Here is a 27,517-nt window from a genome sequence, read left to right as displayed (position 1 = left end):
ACCCTCTAGAATCCATCAGCAATAATTGGTTATATATAGTTAGTTGATGAACTATTATTATAACATAAGAAATAACAAATATGAAGAAGGGAAACATGAAACTTGTATAAACTGATGCAGATAAAATACGCAAGACCAAGAGAACACTATATATGCAGCTGTAAAGAAAAATGCCACAACAAAACATCAAAATTCAAATCAATGCAATGAACAATCTTAGTGCTATAGAACTAATTACAAAACATATTTCTCTTCTTTTGGTAGAGAAGAGGAGGAATATAGGTGCTGAATGAAGCACATGTTGTTTTAGGCACAGCCAATTTGTTTTATCTCACTGTATTTTTTTCATGAGAAAAATTTCTTTGAGGGAGTAGTTATTGGGAAGTGAAGAGTATAAATTTTTCAAAAACCTGATGTTCATAATAATGACTCTGAGTCATCATGAAAAAATGTTCAGTAGGCTTTGTTAAGAAGACAAGGAATTCATTGCAGAAGTGTCAATGATTATGTGTATGGAATACTGTGTATACTGTTAGACACTTTTTTTCCTCTTTCCTTTTTTATTCCTCTTAAAAATCTTTGTTGCAAAGAACATTCACTGGATTGGGGGGAAAGGAATATATTTGAAAATGGAAATGTTGTAAAAAGGAAAAGCATCCAAAAAAAAAAAAAGCGAAAAGAAATGGGAGGAGACAGAAAAGTATGTGATACATTTTTGGAAGATTTTCATTCAAAAGCAGTTAAATTTTTAAAGTTTAGGATTTTGAAGGATATACACTCACCTATTTAGAAATCTGGTATCAAAAAGAATTAGGGTTCCAGATATAGTAAACATAATTTAACTTTTCAAAGGAAGTATAGAGTATCTATTAGTTTTGAATTAAATGAACTAAACAATTAATTAGAAACCTACAGTACTTTCAAGATGTGTAGAGATCAGAATGTATGACTCTTATTTGGGAAGGAAAAATGTGTCAGAAAGGACAAGGTTATGTATATCTCAGTTAACTCTGGAGAGGTTGAGATCCCTAATAGGTCTTACTCTGGTTTCAACTTTGTGACTTTGGGTAAAGTTTATCCTTGTAAAAGAAGTTTACCCTAAGTTCATATTATCTTATTTTCCCATGTGAAATAGGGAAAATAAATCATTGTCCCTTGTGGTATCCCCAAAATCATGAAAGTACAATTTATTAGATGCATATAGCAAATAAAGACTCTATAGCTCTTGGAAGGAAAATTCTGTGTATTGTCAAGGCTTTGTTAGTAATAAATACATTAAAAATTTTAAGGGTACTGTATCCCTATGTGAACTTGAAAGAACTTAAAGTGTTTTGTAATAACATAATGTGTATAGTATTTGTTACATTAAAAAGAAAAAGCTCTTCAGTCTGAGTAATTTTTTGGATCTGATATTCTGATTAGCTTAATGTCCTTTCCCTGGCCCTTCTGAGCAAACCTCCTCTCTTCAATACCCATTATTTGCCAAGTTATAATCAACAAATATTGATTATAGTGCATCTACTTGGTAGGCAATGATGAGTAGTCGATATTGTAGCACTTAGGAAACAGTTCTAAAAAGATTTCTTAGCAGTGAGACTATATAACATTTAATACAGACCAGCATACATTCTAAAGAAAGTTTGTAGGCTTTCAACTTTAAATAAGAAAGAAAAGAAAAAGAATCAAAGCATTATTTGATATGAAAGTATTTCAGAGAGATTAACTTGCTATGCCTCTTATGTGCAATTCTTCTATACATATTTCTGCAATTATGCTGCACAAGAAAAATCAGATCAAAATGGAAAAAAATAAGAAAACAAAATGCAAGCAAAAACAATGAAAGGAAGTGAAAAGGTGGTCCACACTCAGTCCCCATAATCCTCTCTCTGAGTGCAGATGGTTCTCTCCATCCATGGAATTAGCCTGAATCACCTCAATGTTGAAAAGAGCCATGTCCATCAGAATTATCACATAATCTTGTTGCCATATACAACGTTTTCCTGGTTCTACTCAGGTCACTCAGCATCAGTTCATGTCAGTCTCTCCAGGTTTTTCTCAGATTTTACTTTTCAAAGGAAGTATAGAGTATCTATTGGTTTTGAATTAAATGAACTAAACAAATAATTAGAAACCTACAGTACTTTCAAGATGTGTAGAGATCAGAATGTATGACTCTTACTTGGGAAGGAAAAATGTGTCAGAAAGGACAAGGTTATGTATATCTCAGTTAACTCTGGAGAGGTTGAGATCCCTAATAGGTCTTACTCTAGTTTGAACTTTTGGTAAAGTATCAATTTTTGTTTGAATGGATAAGTATTCCTCTTATTCCTTATTTGCATCTGCTAAGAGCTACCTTATTACATACTACACAGCACTAGGAATCACAGAGAGTTACAAATATCTGGTACCCTACTTCTTCCTCTATGATGCCTTCTCAGATTACTCTGAGATTTCTAACCTCTCCAGGTTTATCCTGCCAATCATTTTTTTTTGCTGAGGCAATTGGGGTTTAGCGACTTGCCCAGGGTCACATAGCTAGGATGTGGTAAGTGTCTGAGACCAAATTTGAACTCGGGTCCTTCTGACTTCAAGGCTGGTGCTCTATCCACTGCACCAACTCGTTGCTGATTGCTTCTTATAGAACAATAACATTCCATAACATTCATGTACCATAACTCATTAAGCCTTTCCCCAGCTGATGGATATCCACTCAGTTTCCAGTTTCTTGCCATTACAAAGAGAACTGCCACAAACATGTTTGCACATCTAGGACCTTTTTTCTCCTTTAAGATCTCTTGGGATACACACCCAGCAGAGACACTGCTGGTTCAAAGGGTATGCAGAGTTTTATGGCCCTTTAGGCATAGTTCCAAATTGTTCTCCAGAAAGGTATCCAGAAAGGATACACATTTATTGTGTATCAGTAGTCACTGAGAGTATCCAATGGATAGGATACAAGAACGAAACAATCGTTATTTACAGAATAACTCCGTTCTTTTTATTGCTTAAGTTGAGTTTGAAGCCTTGAATCAGATTTATTTACAAAATTCTATTTTCCAATTCTTTGACTGTGAGCCTGGATCTCCTGAACCCATTTGGGTGATATGATGCCTGTAAGATCAACTGAACGAACTTGGGGAATAATTAATATGGAGAAGAGGAAATTTTATGATACTAGTTATGATGTAACTAAAAGTGAGACTATCATCCAGCACACAGCACTTCTATTACCTATTAGTGTACTTTTTTTTTTTTTTCCCCCATCACAGTGCTGTGCTCTTGACTCATATTAAAATCTCATGGAACTCCCCAATTCCCTTATTTTGTGGTTTGGTTGCCGACCTGTGATTTAAGTGATGTAGAGAATTTGCAAGCAAAGGAATTTCCTCTACCGGTGGCAGATCAGCAAGTGCTTTGCAATGTGCAAGAGTTGCAGGGATTTCTAAGAAGCTGAATGACTGCCAGGATCATATGAATCAGAGTTGCATCAGATGTGGGGCTTGAACCCAGGTGGACTGATTCTATTGTCAGGCATTTTCCCTCTCGGTTCTTTTCACATGAACTAATGAACTACAGTTCTTCTACACTGTATGTATTTTTGATCATTTGATCCCTATTGAATTTTATAATAGATATGGCTCTCCCCCCCCTTTTTTTCTGAAGGGGAGGAGGAATCCTAATTCTGACATTCAATCAATATGTTAGATCTTCCTATTAATTTTGTGCTATCCACAAATTTCATAAGCATGCTATTTATATCTTTATCCATTAATAATAATATGTCAAAGGACAAGGCTAAATGCATAGCTTTGAAGACACTCTACTAGAGATCCTTTCTCAAGGTCAATGTGGATCTATTAATTACCATTCTTTGGGTCAGGTCATTTAACAAGTTCTGAATATATCAAATTGTACTGTCACAGTTGACGATTCTCCACCTTGTCCATAAGGATATTAAGATAGATAATGTCAAATACCATGATGAAAGTCATTTTAAGAAATAAAGTCCCTTATATTGAGCTGAAATCTGCCAAATAACTTTTGCCTTCTTCCCTCTCTCCTGCCCTCCCCCCCTTTATAGAGAATAATTTTAATTCATTTTCCCAATGACAATCCAACAAACATCATACAAAAGGGATTTTAGCTCTATAAAAGTGTTTTTCTGTTCTTCCACATTTAAGTGGACACAGTTACTTTGTCAATATTCTTATTGCTTCTAGTTCTTGTTGGTCAATGGTAGTTGTCACTGACACTGTCATTTCTTTTAGTTTCGAAGGGATGAAACAGTCAACAGGGCAAGAGTCATATTCTAATCATTTACTTATGGCATAGTTCCTCGACTCGTGTGGATCATGGCCACAGCTACTGTCCTAGAGATAATTGTTATCTGTCCATTTCCTTCCTAAAATGTAATACCTAGAATTGTACACAATACTCAGATATATATAGTATAACCAGGATAGAGTACAGCAGAGTCCATACTTCTGCTTTTATTATTCATGAAAACATAAGCTCAGTGCAAATAGGAACCGTTTCATTCTTGTATCCCCAGCTACTGGATACTCTTAGTGACTGCTAGTGCACAGCAAAGGGCACAGAGAAAACACATAAGTGCTTGTTAACTGGCCACTGACCCCAATGACTCTGGAGGGAAGTGAGGCAGGTGACTTGTATTCAATTCACTTGATGTAATTGTATCACTGTCCCTGTTCTCTTCGAGACAATGACAACGACAACTACATCTACAAGAAATCTACCAGCACCAAAATAACTGATCTTTTCTGGGCTGTTTTCTAAGGATTAGATCTTTCTTGGTCTTTGCTAAATTTTGTCTCTTCTAAAAAAAACCTTACTTTTTTGTCCTTTCTTTACACGATGATGTTTCCACACCCTGTGCATTAGCTCCCTGACTTGGTAGTCCAGCTTCACATGATCTTTTAAGAAGGGGAAATCCTGGAGGAAGCCATCCATTGTCCATTGTGTAAGTGTCGTGTTTCTGTTCTAGGAAAACGGGCCAGCAGAGGCTGTATTCACAGGGAACATCTTTTTGTGGGTTTGGCCCCACAGCTCTGGTATGACAACCTTTCCTTTCCTGGGCTTCCTGGACTTCCATGGAATCACTAAACTTCTAAGTTTCCTCAAATAGCGGCTACTACTTTGAACAAGTAAATCATGTAATTATTAAAAGCTTAATGTTTAGGGGCCCTCATGTCTGAAATGCATCTCTTTCTCTTTTTATCAACTTAGGTGCCACTTCTGACATGAAACCTTTTCTGAGATCTTCAGTAGAATATAAGCTTCTTCTTCTTTTTTTTTTTTTTTCAGCTGCTTAATAATTTCAAATTGAAGGAAAAATAAAATATACACCATCAAGGCTGAAGCTCTTGAGTTGTTGTACTGAGGTCCCAAGCGCTTGAGGCTAATTAGCAATTGGACAATACTCTATTAATATATGCTTGGAGAAAGAATGGCCCCGCCCACTCTCTGTGCAAGTTTGATGTGTTGTATAGGAGATTGCATAGAGGATTTGGTGGGTGGAGTGTGAGAGCCGGAGGAATAGCTGACCGGATTTGTGTCTTGATTGCTCTCACTTCTTATCGCCATTCCCCTTCACCTCTGCAAAGAGTAAAGATCAAGGATTTTCCCTTATTCTGACTCCGGTTGATTTTAATATACTCTAAACGCAGTCATCACAAAAGTAAGTACAAAGGTAACTTAAAAAAAAAATCTCTACTTCACTGTCAGTACATTTTAATGAGTTACATAATCCTCAAAACATTAGCTTACAAATATTCCAATGAACTCCCTTTGCTCTTCACACACACCACACATACATACACACACACACACACACACACACACCACACGAAACTGCAAAATAAAACAGTTCTGTACAGTATTTTAAAAGTTACATGATTCTCAAGAAAGAGAATGAGTTAAAGTTGGAGTGTCCACTGTATTTCCAATGTACTTCACATACTCCAGGTTACAATGTTCATTACCAAGAAAGGGACCCACAAATGTAAATCTCCTGCACAATGATAGAAAAATAAGTGCAATTTAAAGGAACAGAAAATTATTACGTTAAATTAGTACATAACCTAATAAGCGAACAATGTTGCTGCTACTTAGGATCTGTAATGTTGCATTTAATATCTGTAGTTGGGTACTATATATTTATCTGACATTTACCAACATTTAATAATATATAAATTTACAAATCCAAGTTTGTGAAACATGTAGGTTGATATATCTGGATACTGTCTGGCATTTTTAGAACATTGCTAGCTTTTCTTTTGTTGAGTCTAATGTGACTGTGCAATGCTAGAACAATAGTCCAGAATGTCCTGAATAGTGAATTCCATTGTAACACCAGATCCAGGATAGCATCGTGCAATCAAACCCTCAAAGTGCTTGTACTGACGTATAAATTCATCTTGCATAGAATGCCATACCACCTATTATAAAAGATAGAAAGAAAACATCAAATTGTGATAATAATTAAATGAAAACAGAAGTATAATTATATATGAGCAAAATTTATTCTAGTTCTATTAATTTGTCTTCACTGTAATTTCCTCATCTGTGAAAATGGGTATAATAATGACATCTACCTCCCGGGGTCACTGTGAGGTTCAAGTGATTAACAGTGTATGGCACATAGCCAGTTGGTAAGTGCTATAAAAATGTTAGCTATTATCATTACTTTTACCTATCAGCAATAATTTATTAAGCATCTAGTATATGCTAGGTCTTGGGGATATAGAATTCAGTTCATATCACATATCTATTATCAGAAAAGTTTTTTCCATGAGTCTTTTGGAATTGTCTTTAGATCATTATATTATGAGAAAAGCTAAATTGTTCATAGGGCATTCACAAGACAATGTTGCCATTACTATGTACAATGTTCTCCTGGTTCTACTCACTTCAACTACATCAGTTCATTTAGTCTCCCAAGTTTTTCTGAAATTTGCCTGTTTGTCACTTCCCACAGTACAATGTAGTTTACCACTTTCATACACCACAGCTTATTCAACCATTCTCTAACTGACTAATTGACTCAATTTCTAATTCTTTGCCACCACAAAAAAAGCTGCTATAAAAATTTTTGTACAAGCATATTCTCTCTTCTCCTACCCCCTCATTTGATCTCTTTGGAATACAGACTAAAAAGTGGAATTGTTGGATCAAAGGGTATGCATAGTTTTATAGCTGTAACAGTTCCAAATTATTCTCCTGAATGTAAACCCTTTCTTATAACAAAGAAAACCGGTTTAATAACACCAATTGAGAAAACATCCATACTGATCTTTTAAGATCATGGCATTCCATGATTTGCAGCCATACAGCATCACTGGGAAAATATTGATGTTAAAAAGGTAATTTTTTTGGGGGGGGGGGGGGGGAACAGGGAGCAATACTGGTCAATGAAAATACAACATAATTTCCCAAGTGCAATATGGTCAGAAATCTTTTTTTTTTCTATTAAAATGAGGTCTCAGATCTCAGTGTATCTGCAGTATCTAATATATACTAAACTCAATGGATACCTGCTCAAATTAAATATAACCTAATCAATATACATATTCTACACACTTTTTTCCAATATGTATGACCAAGCAAATCTCTTTTAGATTATTTCATTCAGAAGATTTTGTATTAATTCCATGAATTTGTGTTTTATGATGCATTTGTGAATAGCGGAATTTTGCAAATTTCACCATTGATGAGATAATCTTCTGTTTGTACTGTGCACAGAAAATCCTTCTTTTCATAACCTGGGTAAATGTGCCAAATGAGAATGTCTCCTAGTTTTATAATTTATGCTGATATTAAGCAGACTGATAAAGTTAGTACTTTAGTTGCATGTCACTGAAGTAATTTTAACTTGAGAGATACTTTTTTTTTTGGAAGTTTCCCTAATGCATATTCATCTATTAAGCCTAATACTTTAAAAAAAATCAATAAAAAATAGATATAATGGGAACTTTTATTTTCTATATTTCTCAGTCAAGTTGCATGATTATAAAGAAACAGTCTCCCATAGAAATAATTGTGAATGCTTAACTTTATTTCAACTTTCATCAAGGAGACCCTCAGTACCCAGAAAGCTCTTTATCTCAAATGCTTTCTAGATCTGAGAAAGTCCATAGTTGCTAGCTATTAAAAAAAATTATACATATATATGTATAGATACATGCATATATATATATATATAAATATATATGTACACACACACACATACATTCACACATATATATGTATGGAGAGAGACAGAGACAGAAAGGACAAGAATATATACACACACAGATTCACATAACCCCCTCCCACATATACACGTCTGGAGACATCCAAAGACAGAGACGGAACAAGAGTGAGAGCACTCTTTGTGGTATTTATTATCTTTCAATCTTGTGATATCTTCAAGGATAATCTATATGTGGCTTTAAATTGTACTGTCTGTTAAATCTTTTCTGTATATACTTGGTCAGATCCAGTCATTTTTCCTGACTTCATTTCTTTTTGTGCTATTACCACCTTTTCTACATATTACATTGGATACTGAGGTTTTAGGGCTTAAATGTTCTATTATTATTATTAATGAGAATAGATTATTAAAGAAGCAGTAGCAGGCCAATTTCATTTCATATTTATTTGCTGTTTTACTTTCAACTTCATCTATAAATGTTCTCAAGATGATCTGGCTTAGTAAAGTTTCACCTCAGGCTCTCTGCAGGCTAATTTTGACACTGATTGTCTTTTTCACTGTTTCATTAGACAATGATGCTCATAATGTTCAATCATTCTCCTCTCTAATGTTTTACAAATGAGCTTGTAATCTTTATGAGTGACAGTTTTTGGCTACCACATATTTCTGTCACATGGTAATGAGGGAAAGGGAAGGGAATAGGCAACAATAATGTCCACTATGAGCCAGGCATTGTGACATGTGATTTCAACTTTGAGATAAACTATTTGCCAAGTAAGATAGTTTGTGGGCACCCTCTGGCCTTTTGATAGTGACAATTTTGTGTCAGTTAAATCTCTTTACAATTTTATTGTAAATGTCTTTATTTTTGTCCATTTTCCACTATTTGAAGTTGATATTTTATTTAGATGGATCAAATATATTTTGCTGTAATTATATAGTGGTTATTCATCTTTATCCTTTCTTTCATTTGGAACTAATTTTGAACTCTGCTCTAATTAGCTAAAGATCTGGCCCCACAAAATTAATTCTGAAATGACTTTCAGTTTGATAATTTTCTATCCTGTTAAAATATAGATAAATTTATTGTTTATGGTAACATTTGGTACTTGAGTATCAAAATGTTTGGTAACATATCATGTATATGTGTGTTTATGGACATGTATTTTGTAGAGCTTATTATTTTTCAAGTAATAATTTTTTAAAATTAACGTTTCTCCTATTACTTCCCTATTCCACTGGTAAAATTGTTTTAAAAATTAATCCACAGGGACAGCTAGGTGGCACAGTGCATAGCATAAAACTCATCTGAGTTCAAATGCAGCCTCAGTTACTTGACACTTGCTACCTGTATGAACCTGGACAAGTCACTAAACTCTGACTGACTACATACCCGCAAATTAACCCAAGAAACAAATCCCCCAATACCTATGCGCATATATAAATATACATATAGAAAGAGAACTTTTTTGCACTAACCAGAAAAAAATCACTAAACTTTATCTACATATATGACATCTTAGTTACTAAAACAGCCCCTTCTTTTTGAAATAAGAATCATATTTAGAAACTCAAAGAAGATTATTAACTTATCCCAACATTCACCTTTATAGTACAGGAGAAAGATAATGAATACCAAAATTAGACATGTCCAAAAACATACATCTCATTCTAAAATTAAATTTTTTTTTAATTTTAAAATTTATTTTTTAATTTATCATTTTTTCAAAATTCCTGTTTAAAAAAAATTTTTTTTTTAAATTTATCACTTCTTCCTGGAAATGAATGATGCATTTCATCTTTATTCTTTTGAACTTGTTTATCACTAAGTTGATCAGAGTTCTAGTGTCTTTCAGTTATTTTTTGTCTATGTTATAATATACATATTATTTTTCTAGTTCTGCTTACCTGACTCTACCTTCGTTCATTCCATAGGTACTTTTTTTTTTTTTGGCTGAGGCAACTGGGGTTAAGAGACTTGCCTAGGGTCACAAAGCTAGTGTCTGAGGGCAGATTTGAGCTCAGGTCCTCCTAACTTTGGGGCCAATGCTCAATCCACTGCACCATTTAGCTGATCACACATTAGTTCATAAAGATCTTTTAAATTTCCCTTCTAGAACGTTATGTCACAATAATATTCTATTATATTTATATACCACAATTTTTTAAACCTATTCTCTAATATGAAAATACCCTCTTAGTTTCCGATTTTTGGCTGCTGTGAGAAAAATCTGCTATGAATATTTTTGTAGTACCCCTATATTCTTTTCCTCCTTCTCCGATTTCTTTAAGGTATAGACTTGATAGTTGGATAGCTTGGTTAAAGATTAACTTTCTGGGCATAGTTCTAAATAATTTTCCAGACTGTTCTGACCATAGATCTACTAATATACACCAATCAGTGTACCTGTTTTCCCTCTTTTGTCAGTCTAGTAGATATGAGATAGATGAAAACTAAAAACTGCCTTATTTTTTTTTATTAGTCACTTATAACATCTTTTCATATAATTATTGTTAGTCTTGTTAGTTCTTTTGAAAACTGCCTGTTCATATGCTTTGAACATTTATCTATTGGGAAATGGCTCTTAATGATATACATTAAATTAGTTCCTTATATATCCTTTATCAGAGAAAGTTGTTGCAAAGATTTTTTTCCAGTTACTTCTCTTGCAATCTTTTCTACATTAGACTTGTGTGAAAATTTTTCAGATTTTATTTAAAAACAAAATAAAATAAAAAAATGTTCATTTTATTTTTTATGATTCTCTTTATTACTTGTTTGCTTATGAAGTCTTTATCTATAGATCTGAAATGAAATGTTATCTTTGATTCTCTAATCTGGTTATATATTTAGGTCATAAATTCATTTGGAGTTTATCTTGGTGTATAATGAAGGTGCTTGTCTAAATCTAATTGTTTGTCTGCTTGTTCCCTTCCAATTCCCTCAATGAGGATGTCCTTGATGTATATGTAGATTAATTTCATAAAAATTTTAGAGAAAAAGAAAAATAGACATACAGATTGGTAATTACTGATGCTCTCCCAGTTGCCTTATTATTATTATTATTATTATTTTTTTTTTGTTAAGACATTGTTATTTTTCATGCCTTTGGTATTTTCTTTTTAATATACTTATATTTCCAAAACAAAATCAACAAAGTAGTTTCATATCAAATATATTATAGAGCAATTATTATTGTCATGGTGTAAAAGCAATATACCCTCACTATATCATCACTTTAAATAATGATAAAAAAAATTTAGAAAAATCCAGATGAATAAAAAAAATTTGAGAAATTCAAGAAATATGTTTTCCAACAAAATTTTACCATTGTGGATCTTTTCTCTGTGTGAACAAATCTTTAAATATTTTAAACAGGGTTTTTATACCATGTTTATGGTATAAAAGTTAAATGATTCAAATATAATAGTACTCTTACCTAAAAAGAGGCAGCAATGTAAAATTTTCAGGAATATCATTTTCTTAAGATTACTGCAAAAACACTGACTCAGAAACAAGTGACTTTATTTCACCTTTCCACTAATCTGGGCTGCAAATCTGGGAGCATTAAATAACATTCCTAATCTTTTCCTTCTGTAAGTTATCTGACTTGGGGAACATTTTGAGGACAAAAAAGAATTTTCTAAGGGTTTTGTGGTATGTGTGGTATGTGATTATTTAGAATACTGTTGTGTTATAAGAAATGATGAGCAGCACGCTCTCAGAGAAACTTAGAAAGACTTATATGAAGTAACAGCAATACTGTAAAATGATCAACTATGAAAGAGAACTATTCTAGTAATACAATGATTCAAGACAACTCTGAAGGACTTAATGATGAAAAATGATATTTATCCTTAAACAGTGTCTGAATACAACATGAGTAATATGGAAATTTTTTGCATGACTATACAAGTATGTAGTATGAAAATGCTTAGATTCTCAATGTGGAAAGGTTAGGGAGAGAGGGAGAAAATTTGTAACTTAAAATTTTAAAAAAATTAATATTAAAAATTATTTTTACATGTAATTGGGGAAAAAATAAAATGCTAAATTAAAAAAAAAGTTTTGGATTATTTAGTCACAGGAACAAAAATCCATACCTGAAGCAAATTCTCTTCTTCACAAAGGTGCTTATCAACTTTCTTGTAGAGATTATCTAGTCCTTTCTTCACTTCCTTTCCAGGATATTCTTTGATAACTTTACGAAGTTCTTGTTTGTTAAATGCAAGTTGGTAGCTTACTTCTTCTTCTCTTATACCTTGTGCTACTCGAGCTTCAACACCCTCAAAGAAATGCTATAATGAAATGCAAACAGAAAGTTCAAAGTAAAATGAACATGACCTGTTTTTTTTGTACACTTGTATGAAATTTCAACAACTGCTACAACTTTTAATGGTTTGTAATATTCCCTGCTGCAAAAGCTTTTCAAGAAGAAAAAAATATATATATTGTGACTCTCTAAGCACAGCTACTAGTTGATTAAAAACTCAATAATTAATCAAAATGGGCTGGGGAAAATAGAAGGATATTTTTCTACTTTTTTAAATTCTCTAAAAATAACATTTCCTTCTTTGACATGGTCAGCTGGATCTTAATTATTTAAGCTGACAATATTCATTCAAGAAAAGAAAAAAGAATGGATTGTATTATATTTAACTAAAAAGTTAAATATAAGTACAAAGGAAAGGTAATGCCATTTCCTTCAAAATATACATAAGAGTTAAAAACTTGTTTATAGCACTGAGCACACATAATACTTAGATTCTGGACCTGAAAAATTCTAAAAAAGTACTTACATTTAGTTTTTCGAGAGGTTGTCCTAAAGAATAGATAACATAAGACTGAAGATGATCTGTGTACTTCTGTTTGGCTTCTTTTTTTTCAGCTTCTAGGCATGAGATTTTCAAACGAGAAAGAGTTGCAAAAATATGGTGGAAGTTCTCCATCATCACCACATCCCTGGGAGTCTTTTGGCTTTCATTTGCTACTTTCTCCACTAAAATAAGAATAAAAAGAGTTAAAAAAAAAATCAAAGGACCAGAATTCTTGAAGACCTTTTGGATGATTAAAAAAAAAAAAGGAAACACCTGAAAATGGAACTCTTGTGAATTCTATCTATAAAGTCTATTAGCAATGCCAATTTTTGATTATTTAGAAACTGAGGATTCACTTTACATATCAGATGAAGGTTTTTTCTTTTCCTTTTTTCTTTTTCTGCCTATTAGCACTTGTAAAAGAAGAAATGAAATTCAAATTAATCATTTAAGCAACTTACTACCAATGTAGACAAGATCAGGTTGAAGCTAAAGATTACAGTAAAGTGAAATTTAAGGATTTTTTCCCCCTGATGTAAGCATGTATTCTGTTAACAGGAATAATTTTAAGCTGAGGAGATTTAACAACCACAATCTGCCCTCTCCTACTTTTTCAAGATGCTCTTCTACCATTTCCATAAATTTTCCATATTTATTTCAAATTTTAAAAATTACATTAACATATTTTATATCATCCCCCCCCCCCCAAAATGTGTTGTTCTCCTCTCTCCCCCTTATAGAACAATCCTTTATAACAAAGAAAAATCAGGAAAAAAACCAACTAGTCCAGCAGAACTAAAAAAAAATCACAAAAAAGCCTAAGACTACATGCATTGTTCCATATCCATTTCAGCAAAGAGGCAAGGGAAACATCTTTTATCTTTTGGGTCAAGAGATATTTTAGTCACTTTGTGAAATTTCAAAATGCTTTCTATAATGGTTAGATCAATTCACAGCTACACAAATACTGCTTAAGTGGACCTATTTTCTATAATCTCTCCTGCACTGATTATTCCCATCTTTTGTCATTTTTGCTGGTCCTAGGGAAATGAAGATAAAATTCAATTTTCACTTCTATTTCTCTTAGAGATTTAGAGCATTCTTTTATATGGTTTCTAAAAGTTTAACTCTATTTTGAGAATTATTTGCTACAGGGAAATGGTTTTTGGTGTAAAAATATATATGTATGTGTGTATATATATATATACACACGCACACATATGTACATGCACATATATACACATATACCCACACATATATTTCCTTTTAAAAATAACTGAGAAATTAAAGAAAGAAGAAAAGTAGTTATATTACATATATGAGTATGTTTGTATATTTTGGATATTTTTGTAGTAGCCTAAAATTAGAAATTAAGGGAATGTCTTTATATAATAAAGAAAAACTAAACAAATTGTGGTATTTTAAATTAGTGCCCAATAATTTGTTTCCCAGGAATCCCATTTGCATCCTCTCCACAGAACCAGCATTTCATATTGAGCACATATACATTGCTCAGGCTGCTCCTGGAACCTGTTCTTCTCCTTACTTCTATTTTGGAAAAGATTTTACTTTCTTTGAGGTTCAACTCAATTCTGATCTCTCACTGAAATTCGAGTTCTTCAAATTCTCTCTCCCTCCTCAAATGATAACAAAGATACCTGTCCCTCTAAGGGGTATACCTGATTAGGGCATATAAGCTCCTTGAAGATTTTTTGTTTTGTCTTTGTATTCAGTACTTGGCAGATAGTAAAGATAAATTGGAAACAGGAGGCTGAGATGAAAAGGAAGAGCCTGAGGTGACAGTACATTTAAGAGATAATGAAGACTCAAATTAGTATGATGGTTGTGAGCAGTGAGGCAGAGACAGTACCAACAAGGTTTCATTATGGACTTGATAGGTGGGATAAACAAAGCAAGAATCCAGGATGACTTTGAAGATTGGGAACTTGGGTAAGTAAGGATGATGGTCCCCTATTCCCAAGTAAGGAAAGTGGGAAGAGAAGATTTTAGAGGAAAGAAAATATATCCTATTTGGGCTATACTGAGTTTAAGATATTGAATTGCTCAAAATGGAACAGTTATGTGAGGCTGGAGCCAGAGTGTGCTAGACATTGTCAGTCTCTAAAGAGAGTCAATAACTACACAATTTTGAGTGTGAGTATTTACATTTCTGAAATTGGCAAATGCTAAAATTCAGGACTTGGTTTGTTGTTTCCTTGAGTGTTTAGACTCAAGAAAATGATGAAGAATGTGTCAATGATATAGATCAACAAAAACTTCATTTTTCTTCCTGGCACATCCCTAGATTGGAAAGAGATCTAAAGGCGATATATAGATCTGAGAGTCATCTGCATAGATAAAATAATTAAACCTACAAGAAGTTATGAAGTCAGTTGGGTATGTAAGAGAATATAGGGAGAACAGAGCCTTGAACCAGACTCAGTGAGTCTGATACAGAGAGTGATCCACAAAAAAGCCAGAAAAGTGGTAAGACAAAAGAAACAAAGGGGAGCGACATAACGAAAACTCAGAGAGCAAAGAGTTTCTAAGAAGAGGTTAACAGTGTGAGAAAGTGAGGACTAAGATCCTTAGATTTGGCAATTAAAAGACTAATGTATGTTGGGAAAACCTATTTTTAACTCAACTTCCATTTGTTTTCTTAAAATCTGGATATAAAACATTGCTTTATATAGTATATTTTGTAACTCAACCATGAACAATTTTTATAGTAAAATCTTTCTTCTTAAGGTTTAGAGGCTTCATTACTTTATTTTAGGGAGAACTGAAGAAAACATTCACTCCAGCTACTATTGGTTATAAATTTTAGAATCTACAAACTCTAAAACAAATAATATAAACCAGAACCCTAATAATTTTAGCAGAATTCCCTATCTTTTGTCTAGTATTTTGGCGAATTACCTGAAATTCTTCTAAAGTCACTCCAGGGTGAGCAAAAATGATTCTAAATATCGATTAAAAAGTTATTCACATTAAGTTAAAAGATTTTTTTTAAAAATTGAAATCTCACTATTTATAAGGGGTAGATGAGCACCACTACTTGAACATTTATTTTAGAGAAAGAATGAAATGACATAAGTTCTTTTGGAGCACCGAAATTTTAAGTTATTCAACTCTTGACTTTACTTGATAATGGCACTGTCCCAAATGTCAATAACAACTTCTTCCCTAAGTCATTCTTACATAAATCATCATTTGCTTTCCCTATAGGCCTTCAATCTAAAGAAATCTTAATATATACAGCACCAATTTTGCCTAAGCCCTTAGCTTTTCCCTTTGCATTTTAATTTTTAAAAATCCTATAAGCTGCTATATACTGAAAGCACTGGAGAAAAGATGAGGCCTGGTGAATATTAGTGATTTCATTACCTTCAGCTTTCCTTTTTTCCTTTTCTTTTCTGAAAATGTCAATTCTTTCCATGTATAATCTCTGTTTAAATCAATAGCCTCTCTGTTGTGATACCAAATAACCCAGAAAAAAATAGCAGCTCTGACAGCATCTTTCTCTTATAGTACGGTTTTCTGGGGCTAATGCATCTTCAAAAATAGTCCTTCAAATTGCATTTGTACATTGGGAAATTTGCTTTGTCCCTAATTTTAAATTGTTGGTTTTTAAAAAAAAATATATATATATATATGCTTAACTCGGAGATAAGAAAAGGAAGAAATAAACAAGACAAATCTATAGAATAAAAGCTTAGAAAAAAGAGGTATATTAGTGATTCTGTAGCTTGGAGGCAGATTGAGAATGTGATTAATGGTTCCTTCAAATTAACTTTTTAGGACAAATTCATTTGGTTGTGAAGACCCTGGGAAAAAGCACCTCAGGATACAGTTTCTTTTAGGTATAGATTCTGGGAAAATAACCTATTATCATTCAACCAGTAAAGTGCCATGGTGGGCTAAGAACAAGGCTTGAGCTAGCTATTTAAAAGAGATTGTACAGGGGTAGGGCAAGAAATACTGGTAATTTTCTATTTTGATTGATTATTCTTGCTAACTTGGGGCTAAACTCAATTGTTTTTATGTACTGAAAGAATACAAGTGCTATTAGTGTTCTTTAAATTAAATATGGATATAATTCCATTTGTCCCATCCTAGTAAACTCTACTAGGAAATTTACTATTATACTGTTCTTTGTGTGCATTTGAAAAAAAAAAAAAAGCTTGGTGGAAAGGTATAGGTAGATTCTCTATGTAGTCTTTATCATCTCTACCTTCAAATACTGATCTAATGTTGATAAAATGTTACTTAAATATATCATCATCATCACACAGATCTTTTCTTTACCAAATTAACAGGATCTTCTCTTAAAAAATTGCTTTATATAAAAAGAAGATACTGTCAAATGACTATAGTCTTCTGGATATACAGAAAAGAAATGAAATACAGGAACAAACACTGGAAGTAAAAGTAACAGTTCTATCATTCTGATGATTTAAAAAAACCCAAACTTCTTTGTTCTATTACTTTACTATAGAATCAATTTTCTTTTTCTTTTTTGGTTCCTTAACATTCCTGGTAGTCAAAGTGTTCAATTTTTCTTATCCCTTTAAATTTTCAAAAGCAATTAAAAACAAACAAACCTTCAACAAAAAACTCGTAATCCACTGTGAAAATTTACAGAGTAGAAGTGAGAAGATACTAGGGATGAACCTAAGACAGTTATATCAAATTCTACTAAACTTGTAGGCCACAAACTTAGAAAACCACATGTTTATTTTATTAAATATTTCCCAATTACATTTTAATTTGGTTCAGCCCCACTTGGGAGTGTTGCTAGTTGCAATGAGCTGACTCATGTTTGCAAATTCTGACCAAAAAATATTTGTAGAATCATAAGCAAATGGATACAGTTTTTAAAAATGTTTCTGGATAACTGCACAGAATTTTCAAATGTATATAAACACACATACATACAGACACTCACTACTGCTTTCAGAATTGGAGAATATTTTCATTTCAGTATCATTAAAAAAACAGGATTCAAAATATAAATCAAACTTTTTTTCAAATTAGCACAAAATCAGACAAAAAATGGTAAAAAGACTGAAAAATTCTTACTAAAACTTACCATTTACAAAGACTCCTCTTATAAGTTTTATGTAAGCTTTATCTAGATCTCCACGACGCTCTGCATTTTTGAAAATCGATTCAGCAAGCCCTGCAAATTCTTCAAATTCAGCAACAAATGGAAGAATCCCCACCTTGCTCTTCTTTGAGATCTTTACTTCTTCCATCTGTCTTATTTGGTTACTCTAAAGACAGATACAAAGTAAGGCAAAGGAATTCACTAAAAACACAAAATGCAAAGACTGACAATCAACTATTTTGATTATAAGCAGGGATGGTAATCTACTTTTGATTCTAATTAAATAGATATGAAAAATCACAACAAAAATAATGAGTTCATTCATCATGCCTTCTAAAATAAGCTTCTTTTAAAGTGAACAAACAAACTTTGTCTTAGTAAAAAAACCAAAGTATAAGGAGATTATCAATGAAACATTTATATTATTTGTAAATAATTGTTTGGTGCAAAATTGTGAATAGAAAATAGTTGATTCCTTATGCTCAGGGCTGACAAATGGCATGTTCTTAACTATTCTTCAAGTGATTTTTTTATTTTTGTGTCACAACTGGGGCTAAGTAGCTTGCCCAGATCACACAACTAGTAAGTATTAAGTTTCTGAGGCCACATTTGAATTCAGGTCTTCTTGACTCCAGAGCTGGATCTTTATCCACTGCGCCACCTCGCTGTACCTTTTTCCCAAGTATTTTGGATTGACAACTACATTAATTAATTGTCTACAATAATTTCTGGGAAGCAAAACTCTCCCAAGGTGGCTCTGATGCCCATTTCTGGCTTACCAGTTTTTGAGAAGAGAGGGCAAGAGAAAGAGAATCAATCTTCATGATAAATTTGAGGAATAATTTTATCTGTTTTGTATCCATTACTTATTTCTAAACTAGAATGCAAATCAAAGCACTTAGGCATTCTGGTGATGAGATGCCAAAGGAATGCAACGCATTCTCTTAGATAGAGAAGACAGAAACTCTCTCCGCAGTACAAACCAGCATCACAGATTCTCAGTGTTTCTTGGCAAGGACTTCAGAGATAAATCTTTTGGCAGAATGGTGGACTGGCAACACACATTTCTGCATAGTTACCAGACCTGTGCTTTGCCAATTGCCGGCTGTGTGACCAAGACAAAGTCAGAACCTTGCTCAGCCTCCATCTCTTCAAGAAAAGGAAATGGGGTCTTTAAGATGCCCTTTAATATACCTTTCCAGTCCTCACATTGTATAATCTGACAAGTTATTCCACTTTTAATTTTACATGTGAATTAGTCAAAATAACCAGAAACCATATTTATATGACAGTATTTCTGTGTCTACTCAAATGTGGTAAGAAAAACCCTGCTGAGATGCAGTTAGGTTATGAGGTTCCAAAGAGACAACATTTGTGTAGCATGGAGCCCAGGACCTGCCACATAACAGGAACTATGTACATGTCTATTCCCTTTCTCTCCCTAAAAGGTTGGATCTTTGACTACTAGTCAACTTTGACAACATAGGTCCTTTCGAGTAAAAGAAGAGAAATAATGGAAAGGGATGGATTTTAATGAGGATCCTGGAAGATTGGTAAGAAATCTAAAGTAATATTTCATTGGAAATGCAATTACAAGTCATCACATTTTGAAAGCTCATTAAGCAGTGATAAACCAACTTTTTAATGATTATCTATAATTTTTGAATCTAGGCCTCTTTGACCTTTTGTCTTCTGGCCTTCCATATACTGTTACTGCTTCTGGGTAGCAAAAATAAAAGATGGATTTTGTAAAAGTTTATTTTGCTACTTCTTGGTAGAATCTAGTAAATCATTTGAGGGTACACAGGCTAAAAATGAATTTTGTAAAGTTCATTTAAACTAACAATTTCCTTAAGTGAAAATATAAAAAAGATCAACAACTTTTAAAAACACGAATAAGTAAAAAAAATATTTTGGAGAAAAATATATCTAAAGACGAGGGGGAAAATGCAATTACCACAACAACTTTTAAAATAATAGCATCTTCTAGAAATACATGAATTTCTTCAAGATAGATCAACAGTGTAAGCTTGGTGGTTCTTATTAATCTATATATTTTTGAGTATAGGACAAGTGAAGGACTATTATCTGAGGACCATCCTAGGTAAATTCAGAGAAGCCCATCTCTGCAAAGTTGATTCCCTATGTAAACTCCCTTTCCTCCCCCCTCCCCCCCAGGCAATTGAAGTTAAGTGACTTGCCCAGAGTCACACAGCTAAGAAGTATTAAGTGTCTGAGGCTGGATATGAACACAAGTCTTCCTGACTTCAGGGCTGGTACTCTATCCACTGTGCTGCCTAGATGCCCCTCCCTTTGTAATTAAAAAAAAAAAAATACATATAGCAAGCTTAATGTATGAACTGATATATGAAATAACTAAAATGTTATTTCCAACCTATAAGTTAATTCCTAAATTTGATGCCTGCCACTACTATGAATCCTTCTTATCCTATTTTTTGGAATTTAAGTTAGAAGATGGTAAAAGGAAATTGGTCATTGAGTTTCATTGTATATCCTTACCAAAAATTTCAAGGCTTTAGAGGAACGAAAAGCAGTTCCTCCTCTCAAAAAGGTTGGCAATATCTGAATTAATTTGGTTATTTATGATTACTTAAATCTAAATAATAGAAAACTCACAATGCATTTGTCAAAATTCCTTTTTACAGTCACCAGAACATTTCCCAATGTGGTACTGAGAAAGGAAGCAGGATCCACATTTTGCGCAGTCCATACATGATGACTCATTTTGACCAGCATGTAGAGAGAGTTAAAGCTATCAATTTTGTCTCCTAATGCAATCAGATTGTTCAGTTCTGGCTCAATGCAGCGAAATATTTTAATCATCATTTGGCGGATCATATCTTTCCTGTTCAAACAACATACAAAGTACAGAAAATTTAGCACAAATTTCACATTAATTCCTCACTAACTCTACTAAATTGTTGTTATATGAAACAGTGAAAATTATTTCAAACTAAAACTGAATTCCCAAATTTGAATAAAAATTCTTATTTTCCAGTTAAATATGTTATTGATTATGAAGAATTTTATACCAATTATACACTCATGCTCTGAAAGCTGCTTCACAAAAGTGACTATAGTGAAAAACTGAATGCCTTTCAGAAGTTATTATGTCACAGTCAATTACATCTTTGTGTTCATGAAGCAAAAACTTAAAGTGCTAAAGTCTGTCCAAATTCCACGAAATATTTAAAATTTAAATAAAATACAAATTTCAAAATTTAAATCAAATTTCATTTTATTTAAAAATGCAAAAACCATTCCTAGCTCAGAACACACAAAAACAGGCTTAGATTGGATATGGCCTCAAGCCATAGTTTGCTGATCCCAACACATTAGTGAATTCACAGGTTCAGTCCCCATTCCACATTAAGAATTCAAGGGACCCAGAATCTTGACATTATGCTATAACATAGCATATGCTATATGAAGTAGAAACTTGAAATTCAACAAATAACAATTATAATAAAGTATTTAAGACCCCCCTCATCTGAACTAAAAACCTAAATTAAACAATAATGCCTGATGACTATAAGCACATTAATTTTGATTTCTTTTCACTATAGGAAAGAAATAAAATCTTTTACTTTTTGGAACATTACAATTTTGTTCTCTAAAATGAAAAAAGATAAAAATTACACATACTCAGATGATATAGATGGTAGTACGCCAGAACTATATTGTCGTGATAACATTCCTCCATCCAATTCTTCTGTTTCAGTCTAAAAAAATTTTATTATTTTATATATTATCCTTCAACAATGAAGATTTAGTCTAATTTGCATATATCAAATAAACTGTTCATTTATATATCAAATACATCATGTAACCTGCCTATCTTTAAAATTGTCTTTAAAACATTAGTGCCTAGAAGAGGATATATTACAAAAACAGTTAAGTCTTTAAAACATAATAATTATTAATAAGCTGCACATTTATAATTTATGCTTTGTTTTAACATGCTGCCTAGTACTTAAGATTTTATCTAAGAATCTATACTTAGATTTTAACTAAGAATCATTTAAGAAAAAAAGAACATAATTTACAACAGAAACTGGACAATGTCAAATAATAAATTTAGTTTTTTAGGTCAGATTTTTTTTTTTTTAGCTATCTTACCATGGCATTGACATTAGAATTTAATGTCATTTAAAATTTCAAAAAAGAATTGTTACTAAACAGAATTACTTTTAAAAATGTTTGTGTTATCACAGAAAGATAACAGCATAGAAGAAAATGTGCTAGGCTTGGTATCAGAAGACCTACCAAGCCTACTCACCAGATGTGTGACTTGAGGCAAGTCACTGACCTTTCTGTTTCAATTTCCTCACCTATAAAATGGGGTTAAAATATTTATACTATTTATTTCACCGGATTATTGTGATGATCAAATGAGATAAAATATGAAGGTCACTTTGTAATCCTTTAAGAGCCATAATGTAAATTCCTATTGATGTTTTTCATTTAAATAATGGTAGCAGAAAGACTTAGACTGAAAGAAGTATATTCACTAGAGATCCTAACCCAAATTTATGGTTCTGGTAAATCCAAGTTTGGGAGCTGAGTAATTGGTTCACTATTTTCACCATGTTTCCTCTGGCTATTTTTATTTCCTCCTGTTCTGTTCTCATAACAATCATTATAGTAGGCAAGTAGGGTTGTTACTGCCATCCACATCATACGGATGAGAAAGCTGAGGTTGTTAAATGACTTAGCTAGTGTCAGAGCTTGTTAGCAGCACAGACAGAATAAGGATTTAGGTCTCCTGGTTTTTCATTCTGTCCCAGCAATGAACCCTGTACCACCCATTAATATAACTTGAAATTCATAATTTTTATTTCAAGCACAGATTTTCAAATGGATGTTTTTATAAAATTTCTGTAAAGTAAATTGAAAGCACTGTTGTTACTAGTATAAAAATTGGGGGTATGACACCTTACAGAAAATTGCTCCAAGTCCTCCAATTTCTACTTATTTCATTTTTATCATCTTGTAAAAATCCATAGCACATAAAATTACACATATGATTTGAAATCTGGTCCCACTTTTCTTAGAAAGTTATACATAAATTCTGATCAAATACTTAACAGCATTACATAATATAACTAAACTAAATATGAGCCATACCATAGTTCCAGGAATGTTTTGATGTTGTTGCAGTTTGAAAAATTTACTTATGAAATCTTGCTCTGCTAGACATAAAGGTTCTAATTCACTCAGAACCTGTTCAAAGATCTAAAGAAAACCAAAATAATCAGTTAAATTACTATACCAACATAACATAAATTTTTGTTTTTTACTTTGTTTTAAAGTGGGAAAATGTTTTCTTCATCTCTTCAAAGGAATCCTAAGATAAAGCCCTTCTTAGAGTAACAAAAAAACAGGTCCAGAGATTACGGTTGAAGGTTCACCCAACTGCTACTGATTTCAAATCTAAAAGGAAGGGGAAGAAGATCAATTAGAACTTTTCACTGACAATCTATTAGCATAAGATAAATTATGATATTTCTTTTGACAGCCACACTCTTTCATATTGAGCACCTAATTGGTAAAATGAATAGAACACTAGACTTGGAGCCAGGAAGACCTGATTAGCATCAGAAACATATTGAACCTAGATAAGTCACTTAAGCTCTCTTACCCTCCTCCCAGGATAGTGAGGATCAAATGAGGAACATGAAAAGCACTTTCGCAAACCTGTAAAGTACTTCAAAAATTCTAGCTATTACTAATCTGACATCATCAGAAGTTAAGGATCTGTGATTGTATTGGTATAGGATCCCCTTCCATCAATACAAATCAATTTTTGTCTCCAAGGAGTTTCCTGAAGCCTAGAAGTTAAATGACTTGTTCATGGTCTATAGCTATTGTATGAAAGCTGGGACTTGGATCTGACTCCAAATCCAAAATTTTATTTTTAGGATTACTTATTTTTTATTCACTGCCATGCACTCCTTTACTTATTTGTGTGTGTGTGTGTGTGTGTGTGTGTGTGTGTGTGTGTGTATATACACTGTATGTATGTAATAGATATTTTGGTCTGGAACTGTAATTACATTAGTAAAGGGAATTTCTAGTGAGGAAATCTCCTCTACCAGTTCAAATCAACAAATCTGCAATAATTCTGTTACGGAGAACTGCGGAAGAAACTAAGAGGTTAAGTTACTTGTCCCAAATCACAAACTAGTGTATTCCAAAGACAGGATCCCAAGTCCTCCTGAATTTGAATCCAGTTCCCAATCTGTTATGTCACGTCGCCTCTTTCCTATACTCCTTTACTTTTCTACATCTTCTCTATTCCTTTCCCCTTCTCTCTTTCTCAATTTACACACATACACATGAATATACCTACCATGTCCTTATTTTCACTTTTTAATTTATTTTTTTTATATTCCCTTTTTAACATATTCACGAAAAACAACTTTTCAATATTTCAAGATAAACATATCAAGGGGCAAAATTCCATGTGAAATTAAAAAAAAAAATCAATATTTATTTTACCTTATCAAACTTGGTTCTGTCAGCTACATCAAGATCAGAGGCAGACATGTTTCCCATATCCAACAAAGAAGATGACTGAGATCTACGACTCCCAGAACTCTGAACACTGAGTTTATTTAGGCTAGATGTAGATCCAGTCAATTTCCCAGAACTTCCATGAAGACCTATGAAATAATGAAACTATGAAAGAGAATGGCCTGGATGGAGGGAGAAATGTGTAGCATAAACCAAGTGTACTACTCTGAGGTCCTGATTCTGCAAAGGCTATATGTCATATGTAGTAATGCACTGATTTTTTCCCTTTTTATGAGCAAGAGCCAGGGTAAAATTTGTTTTGTTTTTGTTGTATTTCAAAATCCCTGCTTCTAACTCTTACTTCCAATCACTTCACAAGTTCAGAAAAGTGCTACTTCCAAGAGAAGAGGCTGGTGATACACCAGGTTGGCCCTGCAGCAGGCATCTCAAAGTTTTAAAACTACAAAACTAAGAGTTTCCTTATTGTGGTATCAGCTGACAAAATCTTTATAACAAATCTTATTATCACTCCCTTCTACATTATATACATATGCCTTATCCTAAAAATAGAATTCTGCTTTCAACATAAAGGACAATGCTTAAATGAAATTCTTCAAAGATTGAGAACATAGTTAAAACATTTATTTTTAAACTATAATACTTATATTATTAACTATAACATGGAAGATTCCAGTTTTTAGTTATTAGGCATACCTATATAAAGATATGCAATAAAGATACAAAGTGAGAATGGCAATAAAGCAGCCAGAAGAAAAATCCATTTTCTAGCAACAAAAATTCAATTAAACCAGACTAAGAAAGAAGAATTGATGTTTTCTTTGGTGGGGGGAAATAAGTTATAAATTAACCAATTTTTTATTCTTCTCAAAGAAGTTTTCATTTTATTGGTTTGGGTCAGATGGAAAAATAGTGAAATACAGAAGGAAACTAAATAAAAATCTTATCTCAAACTATGAAATATTTGGTCCCAACCAAGAGACTTAAATTAAATCCTATGAAGTCAAACCTGAAAACAGAAATGTCAGTTAGTCTTTTTGCATATATTGGACATAATGGTCTACCACCTGACAAATAAGCTTAACTACCTTATATATTTCTTGGCATCATCATTGCTCTAATTTCAGGTTTCTTTAACATATACCTTACAACATAGTTCTGGTATTAACTTTTTCATGACATAGAACTAATTTCTACACAGAAACAAACATGCATTGAGAATACCTGCTGATGCACTAATCATACTCACTCTCTGTTTCTTGTTTGACAGCACTTTCTTTTCGAGGCAGTGTAGCTGGGATGGATTAGGTTGCAAGCATCAAAGACAAAGACAAGTTAATAAACTGCATTTCACACAAAACATGCACAAGAGGAAGTTAAGCTCTAGTTTGAAAGACACATGCAAAGAACTATGAGAATCAGATAACTACAGTTGCAAACACAGGTTTAGTTGTCAGCTATTGTTCTAGAAATTATGTGTGAGAAAGTTCTACAAATATGATGCATCCTTTTAAATATTTTTGTTCAAATATAGATAATTTTAAAAAACTAATGATCAAATATAAATATATATAAATAATGATGAATATCACAAAAATAATGATGAAAGTAGTGGCCTTAAATTTAGATATTTGGACAAATATCATTTATGAAGAAATGTTCACTTAAATCATTTAGTGCAGTGGAAATCTATCACAAAGTACTTTATTATACCACAGATAGAGACATATCCTGTATTTGACAGAAAAGCTCAACTTACAAAGCAAGTGCTCTATGAGACATAATTCAATATTTATTGTTGATGATGGCTCCTGAAAACTGTTTCCACTGTGCTAAATGGTTTTCTATTTTGCCAAAAATATAACCACATAAAGAGGGCTTCAAACTGAATCTCTTAGTACCCAATTTCATGAAATTTAATGAAGGCTTTATAAAATTGTCAGGGAAAAAATTATTTCTAGTCTATAATCCTTCAGTTCGAAATAGAAGCTGCTCATTGACAATTTACAAGTAAAGGTATTAAAATTGAGCTTCTCTGAATCATTGGGCATTTCTTTTATCTTTCTTTTTTGATTAATTTCATTAATTTTAATCTTGTGAAATATTTTGACCTGAGATAATAAAGTGACCAAGTAAGAGAGCAAGGAAAAGAACCACAAAATTAAACAGAAAATAAAAATTGACCAATTTGGATATAAATTTAAAAAACTATGACTTTATTAAAGGGAAAAGGGAAGAGGAAATATTGGAATAAGGCAAACCTACATAGAAAATGTTGTGCCTTATTGAGCAGAATACGTTCTGCTATACTGGAATAGTGTTACTGTAGTGTTATGTTCTGTGTTCAAGATCAAAGAACAAAATTCTAGGTGGTTCTCTCTTCTAGGAGTCAAAGCACTCCATGCAATTACCAATGATTGACCTGGCAATAAAAAAATCTGAAAAATCTTGGGGCTCACAAAAATTTTTTTTATTATCTATAGATCTTACCAATAAACTGAATAAGCATATATCATAATGAAAGGTTTTTAAATTTAATTATGTCATCTTAAGAAAGGGCTCTATACCCTCCTCACCCTGCCCCCACAAAAATCTTTGGCTAGCATTTAATTGATGTGTTTTTGATTCTTTTGTCCTATTGTAGAAGTACCTTTTGAATTCAATAGGAATTCTCAGTATGAAGAAGACATGTAAGATTACTGAAAAATGACCTATTATTAGGAATATTAAGTTATAAGATGTCTACAGATTATATTTCAAATTTGGTGCCTTATATAATTAAATGTAATAAAACAATACATTTATCCTATTAAGATTTAAAA

The 27,517-nt window shown here is 32.5% G+C and overlaps 1 protein-coding gene across 7 annotated transcripts in view; it reads right to left on the bottom strand.

The window, feature by feature from the left end:
* Positions 1 to 5,729: 5,729 nt before the first annotated feature.
* The window catches only part of EXOC1 (exocyst complex component 1), a 55,432-nt gene continuing 33,644 nt past the window's right edge, over positions 5,730 to 27,517 (bottom strand). For 4 of the 7 annotated variants that reach the window (XM_031943412.1, XM_031943415.1, XM_031943413.1 and 1 more), the window contains 9 exons: positions 25,945 to 25,989; positions 24,663 to 24,826; positions 23,289 to 23,396; positions 21,807 to 21,883; positions 20,778 to 21,006; positions 18,123 to 18,306; positions 13,013 to 13,212; positions 12,317 to 12,511; positions 5,730 to 6,458 (listed from right to left, as the gene is read on the bottom strand). In XM_031943412.1, coding sequence (XP_031799272.1) covers positions 6,306 to 6,458; positions 12,317 to 12,511; positions 13,013 to 13,212; positions 18,123 to 18,306; positions 20,778 to 21,006; positions 21,807 to 21,883; positions 23,289 to 23,396; positions 24,663 to 24,826; positions 25,945 to 25,989 — 1,355 coding nt within the window. In that variant the 3' untranslated portion in view covers positions 5,730 to 6,305. The remainder of the gene's footprint in view (positions 6,459 to 12,316; positions 12,512 to 13,012; positions 13,213 to 18,122; positions 18,307 to 20,777; positions 21,007 to 21,806; positions 21,884 to 23,288; positions 23,397 to 24,662; positions 24,827 to 25,944; positions 25,990 to 27,517) is intronic. The other 3 variants (XM_031943414.1, XM_031943416.1, XM_012552238.3) reach the window with 1 other exon arrangement.

The sequence above is a fragment of the Sarcophilus harrisii genome, chromosome 6 (genome assembly GCF_902635505.1).
Source record: "Sarcophilus harrisii chromosome 6, mSarHar1.11, whole genome shotgun sequence".
In the NCBI taxonomy this organism is placed as follows: Eukaryota; Metazoa; Chordata; class Mammalia; order Dasyuromorphia; family Dasyuridae; genus Sarcophilus; species Sarcophilus harrisii.
Note: the sequence above shows the minus strand (reverse complement) of the source record. Positions and strands in the feature narration are given on the sequence as shown.